The sequence below is a fragment of the Echinops telfairi genome, unplaced genomic scaffold (assembly GCF_000313985.2).
Source record: "Echinops telfairi isolate 266 unplaced genomic scaffold, ASM31398v2 ScPeMD7_7457;HRSCAF=8495, whole genome shotgun sequence".
Classification (NCBI taxonomy): Eukaryota; Metazoa; Chordata; class Mammalia; order Afrosoricida; family Tenrecidae; genus Echinops; species Echinops telfairi.
In genome coordinates, this window is record NW_022111357.1 from 41,700,838 (window position 1) to 41,710,475 (window position 9,638).

General features: G+C 51.5%; 1 protein-coding gene across 1 annotated transcript; it reads left to right on the forward strand.

Annotated features, from left to right (window-relative positions):
- Positions 1–4,276: 4,276 nt before the first annotated feature.
- CUNH1orf174 (chromosome unknown C1orf174 homolog) lies at positions 4,277–7,511 on the forward strand. The gene is made up of 4 exons (XM_004705467.2): positions 4,277–4,321; positions 4,745–4,864; positions 5,882–6,349; positions 6,929–7,511. The coding sequence occupies exons 1-4, from the start codon at positions 4,277–4,279 to the stop codon at positions 7,034–7,036; spliced, it is 741 nt and encodes a 246-aa protein (XP_004705524.1). The 3' UTR covers positions 7,037–7,511.
- The last annotated feature ends 2,127 nt before the right edge of the window (positions 7,512–9,638 follow it).

A 9,638-nucleotide genomic window follows, 5' to 3' on the forward strand; every position in this document is an offset into this window, starting at 1 on the left:
ATTTTATTGTGTGAAATTTATTTTTTTAATTAACTAGAAGAAGAGAAATGATTTAAACACTCTTAATTACAACACAATTCATTATTAGGACTGGAGAAAGACCCGTTAATAACCTGCAGTTTGCAGTTGATACGACCATGCTTGCCAAAAGCAAAGAGGACTTGCAGTGCTTACTCATGAAGATCAAAGGGTTCAGCCTTCAACATGGATGAGACCTCAACAGAAGGAAAGCAGAAATCCTCACAGCTGGACCAATAAGCCACCTGGACCTCATGATACATGGAGAAAAGATTGGAGCTATCAAGGAGCTCATTTTACTTGGTTCCACAATGAACACCCATGGAAGCAGCAATCAAGAAATCAAAGGACAGATGGCTTGGGGCCTCTCTGCTACACAAGACCACACGGAGGTGTATGTTCTGCCTCCCACAGCACCACCTTCTTTGTCTGCTGAATTCTGTATCTCATGGCAGTGGCCACTCAGAACTCGCAGGTGATGCCCACAGTTGGGAGTTTAGTATGGAAGTCAACAGGATACAGTTCAGGAGAGAAATGCTTAGGTTACATTTGTTCAGTTCCAGGTGAGACTCGGGTTTCTACCTTATCCCTCAATTCTTTATAGAGGTCTGTCTGAAAAGAAAGGCTGTTCTTTCCAGCAGTTCCTAACCCTCCTTCTAATATATTCAATAAAGTAAAGGCTAATGCAGGCCTGCGTGCTCTTTATAATCATGATAGTCATAACTGATTTTCATCAAACACGTAGGCCTATTTTACAATACCAGATAGGAGAAACATTCAGTATTCATTCAATCTTCAAACACATAACCTTTTAAAGTCTTTTATATTTTTATTTTTAATGATAGTTTTATTACTTTTTGTCAGGCATTTAATATTTTTCATTAATATCTTAAAAACTCATAACACTAGTGTTGTGTACATATTGATAACTTATAGATTATTTTTATTTTCATATCTTATGCCGTTCACTGTCTCCCTTCTCCCACATTTCTTTTTGTGCCCCCCAGGGGGGCGGCGGTTGTGCATCCATCATTGCCATCTTTTCCTTCTATCTCCCCGATCTTCCCTCTACCCTCATGGCATCACTAATCTCATCGGTCCTGAGGGGTTTATCTGTCCTGGATTCTGTAGCAGTGTACATGCTCTGGTCTAGCCAGATTTGTAAGATAGAACTGGGGTCATGATGGATGAGGCGGGGGGGTGGGGGGGCCATTAAAGAACTAGAGGAATGTTGTGTGTTTCCTCGGTGCTGTACTGCACCCTGACTGGCCCTTCCCTTCTGTGAGGGGATGTCCAATTGTCTACAGGTGGGCTTTAGGTTTCCATTCCGAACCCCTCGTTTGTATGCAAATGGTTGTTTGTATGGGGTCTTCTGATACCTGATCCCATCGACACCTTGTGCCTGGTGGGATTTGATAAAGTGCAGTGTAGCAGAGAGGAAGTACAAAGAGTCGAAGTCAAACATGATCGTCGGACAGGAGGAAAGTAAAAGGAAATAGAGGAAAGAACTAGGAGGTAAAAGATATGTATAGAGGTATAAACAGGCATGTACATATGTAAATATGTTAATATGTAATGATAGGAATAAAAGTCTACATGTATTTATAGGTTAAATTTTAAGGTAGCAGACAGACATTGGCCTCTACTCAAGTCCTCCCTCAACGAAAGAACACTTTGTTCTAATAACCTGGCATTCTGTAATGCTTGCACCTTTCTGACATGATCGAAAGCTAGTGACAAAATGGATGCATAAGCTAATGTGGTGAAGAAAGTTGATAGTGCCCAGCTATTACAAGATACAGTGCCTGGGGTCTTAAAGGCTTGAAGTTAAACAAGCGGCCATCTAGCAGGAAAGCAACAAAGCCTACTCTTACGTTCTTTAATACTCCCAATTTCCCTCTTCACCCCATACTGTGCATCCATTTATGTGCACGTGGCCTTGAGCTTCTGGGACAGGGAAGCCTATTAATCACCTGACTTACGGCTTTTGCCCCAAGAGCTTTTCTTCCCTCAGCTCCAGCACATTTCTTACATTCCTTTGTCAGCCATTACAGGTAATAAAGTAAACACTTGAGAATTAAATGTTTTACTTCCAGAACATACCCTTTTCTACTTTCTCTTACAGAACTCCAAGCTTCTATGAGTCTGGAACATTGCATTGAGTCCCATACACTTCCCACCAATTGCCCCGTCTCCCACAGCACGCTATACTTTCCTGCTAGGTTCCATAATGCATTGCAGTGACCATACAGCACTTACAGATGATGCTCACAGTTATGAAGTTTACTAAAGCATTGAACCGGTTGTAATTCCAGTGAGAAATGTTCAGGATACAGTTGTTCAGTCAGGACAGTTTCTTCTCTGCTGTGCCCTCAGGCAGCTCTCAGCCTCTTGGCCTGACCTCTGCCCTGCTCAGGCAGTGCTTCAAAGCTCCATTAGGGCTGCTAATAAATGCACAAAGGGCATGCCACTTCACTGAACGCCTCAACCCAAAGGCAGCTCCCCTTCCACTGATCGGCAAACTCAGCTCCCCCAATTAAATGCCCATAAGCACCCCACTGCACAAGCCAAAGTCCAGTCCCAAAGCACTCGGCGCTGCTTGCTCTGTGGGCTGGGAAGTCCACGGCTCTAGAGGCCTCAGCCTCCGGTTCCTGATTCTGCTGTTGACCCACCTCTGCCAGTCGGCTGGTGTCACAGCTATCGCCTGGACCAAGGAGGCTCAACTGCACAGGGATGTCGGCCCAAAGGATGGGCTCGCCTCCTGGCACTCATCTCAAGCTAGTGGCAAGATTCCCGACACCTCCTGCTTCCGAGACTGTTGACTGTATACCAGCAGGCTAGCCGTCACAATTAGCCCTATTATGAGTCACTGACAGCTGAAACACATGTTCCGATTAGTATATGCTCCACCACCTTACCCAAACCCTTTGGGAAACGAACGTCATCTGGGGGAAAGAGCAAAGGCTCTGGCGAGAAGAGCCACATGAAATAAACCACTGCATTGCAGCGTGCCCAATCCAAGCCATTGTATTGTCGAGTGGCTAGTGTATTAGGAAGACAGGAGACTCCTGGGCATTTTGAATTCCTGTTGCTGGCAAAGAGTATTACATACACCATGGACTGCCAGAAGAATGAGCCAAGTGCCGCCAGGATGCTCCTTAGAAGCAAGGATGGCAAGACTTCATTTACTTTGAAAATGTTATTTGGGGAAGGACGCCGTGCTTGGTAAAGTGGAGGGGCAGCAGAAAAGAGGAAGCTCCTCAAGGAGACGGGCTGACGCATGGCTGCAACACTGGGTTGAAACAGCCGTGACTATTTTATGTTTGTACATCTTGCGACGGGGCCCAAGGTGGATCTCTCACAGCCCCATGGGTTAGCCTTTGGTGCTCCAGCCTCGCCGTTTCCAAGCAGTCTGCTTGCAGGAGAGAACTGCCTAATAGGTTTCGTGTGTGTGCTACTCCCTTTATCTCTTCTCCCAAGTTCTGAGTTGCGCTTATAAATGTTTGGTTTTCAGGGAGCAATAGAGGGTCCTGTACGGACCCCTAGGAGAGAGGAGGACACAGGGAAGCATAGATCCCACTTCACTCTTCTGTCATGCCACCCATGGTGTTAGACGCAGGTTCCTTTCTGAGCTTAATTCTGGCACTAGGATTACATTAGGGGACGCTGGGGGAAGAGGGTGTGGGGATTTTTCAAAAGGATTCCTGCAACTGTTCTGTAAACCAAAACTTCACATTAATTTTTGAATGTTCTTATTTCAGTTCCTTGTTTTAAGAAAATTTCCTTTGTATTCAGAATACAGTAGAGATGGGTCAGTGTGTTGCGACTTACCAGGGAGAACTTAACTGCTTTAAATTAATGAATTAAGAATGTCCCCCTAGAATTCAAGGGAAGAGAGATGGGAGAGGTTGGCTCTTGCTTGTCATTTTACTTTTGTCAAGGACTTGGACACGAGTACACATTTAAGAGCTCTCAGATGCAGGGTCTGTGCAACGCACTGTCTAATCCAGCGGTTCTCAACCTGTGGGCCGCGACCCCTTGGGGGGTCAAACCACCCTTTCACAGGGGTCGCCCGATTCATAACAGTAGGAAAATGACAGTGATGAAAATACTTTTATGGTTGGGGGGGTCACCACCACGTAAGGAACTGTATGAAAGGGTCGTGGCATTAGGAAGGTTGAGAACCACTCCTCTAAGCCCCTTTGGCTTAAGACCTGTTAACTCACAAGTAGGAGCCCTGGTGATGCCTTGGGTAAGCATGCAGCTGCTGACTGAAAGATTGGCTCTGCAGACCAGCAGCTCTGTGGGCCACTGCTGCAGAGAGCTGCCCCAGTTGGCGACAGCCTAGAAAACCCCATGGGATCTGGTCTACTCTGTCACCTGGTGTCATTGTGAGCCAGGACCCCAGCAACACAGACTCCCAGCCGGGAGCCCCTAGAAACGTACACACAGGGGGCATGGGTCCTGCCCACGTCTCCATCACCCCGGGGAGAACACCGCCTGTGTTTGAGCGCCAAAGGCAGCTTGGCTTGAGCTTGCGCATTTCGGGCGGAGGAGCCTCTCCATAAAGGTGATGAAAACTGCGGGCCTTGGCTGGTCTCCGAGCTACTGGGGTCCTCTTGGGTCGCTCAGCTTCCCGCCCCACCCGGAGTAAGGACATCGTCATCTCCGAGCTGGGGTTTCTTTCCAGAGAGCCTTCCCTGACGAAGCCTCTGGTCTGATCTAGCTCTCGGATGGAGTGCGAGTGCGGTCTTCAGCCCGCCTGAGGAGCCGAGGGTGCCCAGCAGCCGGCCTGGCCTCCGCACCGGAAGCGGACGTCCCCAAGTCAGCCAAGGCTGCGTGTTTGGTGAGTGTGTCTGGCGTGGCCTCGGCACTGCTGGAAGGGCCAAGGTCTTGACCCCTGTGCCCATTTTTATTTAAAATGTAGGATGGATGTTGCTTCTGTACCTGGGGGGGTGGGGGGGTGTAGTTTCTCTGGTGACATGGTGACAGCCTGGTAATAGTCTTCTGAGAAAGCCTCGCTCTCCAGTCCAGGGGTGCTGGCCACCAGCGTGCACATGCCGCAAGCCCAGGCTTTGATCTGGACCTGTGCCCATCGCTCTGCTCCTTGCTGTGCTCCTCTGAGCGATGCTGGGGATGAGGCCTGAATGCCCAAGGAGGGCCGGGCACAGGGAGCTGCTGTGGCCGGTGAGGCAGCGTACGGCAACTATATCTCGCCGCCCGCCAAGGGGCTACAGTGCCTTGGCGGCACGGGCTGCTCATGTGCAGGTCCACTCCGTAGGATGTCCTGTGTTCGGTTTAACAACTCCTTCAGCGCTTCCTACGTGCCAGGAGCTTCTCGGAGATCTCTTTTCCCATGCAGCCTACTTTCCAGTGAGAACGAATGATCACTGGATCCTATAAACCCACGCTTCTGGGGCATTTGCCTCCAAAGCCATAACGCCAGAGGAAAAATTGGGGGGGCGGCAGGGGTGGTGGAGGCAGTCTAGATAAGCCCTCACTTGGCCTTCCCGCTGGAGGAGATGGCAGAGCAGTGAGCCAGCTCCGACACAGTGGCCCGGCTGCAGCATTCTCCCTGCTGGTGACGGTGTGACGGGAAACACTAAGTGCCTCGGAAAGGGGGGCTTTGTTTCCTTTGGCTGTGCCGCGCTGCTGGGTAAACGTTGGGCTGGTGACCACGAGACAGGCAGTTAACCCACCAGAGAGAAAAAGATGGCAGCTCTCTCCTCCTGGAAAGACTTGGAAAGCCTTAGCGACCCTACACAGGGCTGCTCTGGCTTGGGTTCGACTCGATGGCTGTGGGTGGCCTCCTCCTCCTCCTAGCCCTGTCTGCTGTTCCCTTCACATCTGTCTCTGTTGGCAGCCGTCCTCGTCACACAAAGCCACCGACCGACGGACTTCCAAGAAGTTCAAGCAGGACAGAGAGAATGTCAGGAAGGCGGAGCTCCAGAGGCTCGCCACCGAAAGTGCTGGTGCTCCCGCGCCGACGCTAGCACCCAAGGCCCCTGAGCCAGAGGAGCCCCTGGAGCTGCTCCCGGGCAACAAGGCCGGGCCTTCTGAGCAGCAGGAGGGTGACGGCGGCAGCCGAGGCCCCCTGGGGGATGGACACCTGGAACAGACTGAGGATGGTCTGTCTCTGCCAAAGCACAGCGCCGCGGCCTCTGAAGCGGCACAGGCCAACAGCAGCCCCACCGCCCAGGAGGAACCGGCACCCGAGACCCAGGCGGAGCAGAAGCCACTGCTTCAGATGGACAGCAGCGTCTTCCTGGACGAGGACAGCAACCAGCCCATGCCCGTGGACCGTTTCTTCGGGAACGTGGATCTCATGCAGGTAAGGTGGGCCCCCTCCCGCCTCCGTGTGTATACCATGAGCACCCACCGTGTGTGCCGAAAGGACCACCTGTAAGTCGTGCTGCATCAAAGGTCAAAACCACACTGTGCCAGCCATCGTTTCGAGCCCAGAGGAGACAGGGGGAGCACTGCTAGTTGGAGCACCCAACACACTCGCCCTAAGATTAGGACAAGAGTGCTGGGTGGGTGCTGTCACGTGCCCCAGCCCTCAGGTGTGCTGCAACATACGCGTGTCAGCGTGCACTTGGGGGCATCAGGAAGCCATAGTAGTCCTTTTAAAATGCCTGCCCCTTCCTGCTGTCGCTCGCTCGCTGTCTCTCGTTTTCCACCCTGTGTGCTCCCTTCTTTTCCCACATGGTCAGCCCTGGACAGGGAGCAAGCCCTGATCCAGAAGATAGGCGCCACAGCTGCAGCGTTCCTGAGGGCCTAAAGGGGAGGCCAACCAAAGCACTCAGGGTCACCCCAAGTCGGCAGCAGACTGATGGGTTGAATTGTGAAGAAGGCTCGTGGGTCTGCAGTGTTGGGATCCCCCACTGACGCCCCTCCCCCCTCCCACAAGGATCTCCCACCAGTGTCTTTGGCTTATCCTTCCATGAGCAGAAGAGAGTTCCGGAAGATGCACTTCAGAGCCAAAGACGACGACGAAGATGATGATGCAGAAATGTAGACGATAAAAGCACAAAGTCCTTTCATATTTCGTGTGGTTCGCAACCTGGCACTCTGCACAATTAAAGAGTTCATTTAAAAACGGGACCCCAAGGGGACGGGTTCTTTATCAGAAGCTCCAGACCTGGACCGTGGCCGTCAGCCAAGTGGCACACACTCCCAGGACACAGCCGCAGGAGCTGCTCACAGGAACGCCCCGGTCCCAGGCTTGTCCAGCGGCTGCTGCTGGGTGGGGGTGGGGGTGGGGGTGGCCGAGTGGGATTCGCTTCCGCCGAGGGAGACCTTTGTAACAAAAGATCTTCATGTCAGTGCTTCAGTTTTGATAACACGCACATTGATGCTCCCGTCAGACTCTGATCATACCTGTGATTAATTCAGCACCCGCTCCTCGAGAACTGTTTCGCTGCATACGATGCTGACGTGTACCCTGGAAATGTTGCAAAACATGTATGGCAAATAAATATATTTTGAAACTATCTTTAAGGAAGTCTTGATGAAGCCCCTAAAACTGCCCCTTTCCCAGCTGTTGGTGGGAACCAAGTGGAGAGAGTCCTCTCTGCCCAAAGTTTTACACCTGGGAGGTTGTGCCAGCCTTTTGTGCCCGTCGGCCGGCACGAGAAGTGAGCCCTTGAGGACCGAGGGCCTGTGTGTGCAGTGCCACACATGCTGTCTCGGGCAGGAGACATGCGGTGGGCACAGCCAGCCTGCCTGGGTTGGCATCCAAAAAGGCCTTATGACGTTCACGCCCACCACGGTTGGCATAGAGGCGGAGCCATGCGACCTTCTCGCCAGTGTGTGAAGAGAGGCAGCTTGGGGGTGAAGCGCTGGGTGGGCCTCCCTGCCGTCTCTTCCTGCTGCCAGCATTCCCAAGACAGGTGGAGCAGACGGCAGTGGGGAGCCCGGGTCCCAGTGACAAAGCGCAAAGACAAGCACCTGTGTGGAGAAGAGCCCTTGGGATCTCGTGTGGCAGGAGAGCTCTCCAGCTTTTACACAGCCTCGGCTTAGCTAGGGCCCCAGCCAGGGCTTCAAGTGAGCCCCTTCAAGCATCCAGTGAGGCATGGAAATGTTTCACAGTACAGACAAACTGGGAGCAGAATGGAGTCGGGGTGCCCCATAAGAAACGTTTCACCTCTTCATTCAAACACTCCCCTCGTTGAATGGGGATTTCAGTAGTTTTTTGCTTCCCATGTGGTGCTTCTCCCCGTTAACAGTGACAGATCATAACAGTGCACTTTATAAAGAGATGCAGCTGCCTACCTCTCTGTGTTAGTCTGGGTACATTAGAGAAACAAATCCACAGAAACTCATGTATAAAAGAGAGTTTTATGTAAAGGTTAAGTGCATATCAAGAAAACATCCCAAACCAGTGCCGCCCAAGCCCACAAGTCCAACATTAACACATATGTCCGACACTAATCCACAAAGTCCTCCATCTCACAAAACACACGCTATGATGCCGACTGCAGGAGGAAAGCCGAATCAGTGAATGTGTAAGCATCTCAGTGCTGGCAGGGGTCTCCACACGGCTGCTCCAGCACCCAGGGCTGTATCGGGGTAGGTCCATCTGGCTTCTCCTTGGAGACGTCTTGCAGGAAGTGAGCCTTGCAAGTTGAAGCAGGGAACTGGCTAAGGCAGCTGCACCCTGGTGCAACCATCACAAAGCAAGAGACCGGAGAACTAGAAAGGTGAGGCTCACTGAACCATTTATCCCTCTGCCTTTCAAATAACCCCACGTGTTTATCAGCCAGGTTGGCACAATAAACTTGTTTACCCTCTGACCTGAAAGTCTGTGGGTTTGGGTGGCAAAATTAACTCCTGCTTAGCGGCAGCTCTCTTCAAGCACTTTGCCCAGGGGAAGGCCCAAAAGCCAGCAAAGAACAAAACCTGAGTAGCTAAGCAAGTTCACAAGCAGGAGCACCATGCTCAGAGTTCACTTAGGATGTGTGCACACTTCTCAAAAGCTTAGATTCCTGGTCTCCTGCCTGCTGCAGCAATGACCATGAAGAGGACCATGATACACACGGTGACAGCAGTGAAGGAGATGGTTAGAGGGCTGGTCCAGTGATGACGGGGCACCACAGAGCCACTTCATGGAGACCCAACAGTCGTGTGTCCTGGGACCAGGCAGCACCAACGGAGGAGAGTTCTTCTAAGGCCCTCTCTCAGATCTCCGTCACAAGTGCTTCATATTCAAAGATGGACACGTCCATGACTAGAAAATGAACAGCTCATTCCCTAAACCACACGGGAAGATCCTCCCTCCTCACTGCGCAGGCCAGGAAGCTGCTGAGCTCCAGAGGCAGTGCTGGGGGCCTGGGAGAAGAATGGGGTGTCGTGGCCCTCAGGTGTACAGCCCCCGCTGTTCATCACTTGCCCCATCAGAGCATCTCATCATCCAGTATCTTATCACTCACCTGCTTGGCGCTTTTCCAAAGGTACCAGGTGACCCAGAGCAGATCAACAGCTTGTAGGTCGCAGGCACAGCAATGGGTCGTTCGAAAGTCAGTCGCGCAGACAGAGTGGTTTGGGTCAAGTTCATTAAAAACACTGACTCCTTTTCAGTCTTCTGTCCAATGTTTTCTCAAATGAGTACAAGCCTTGGG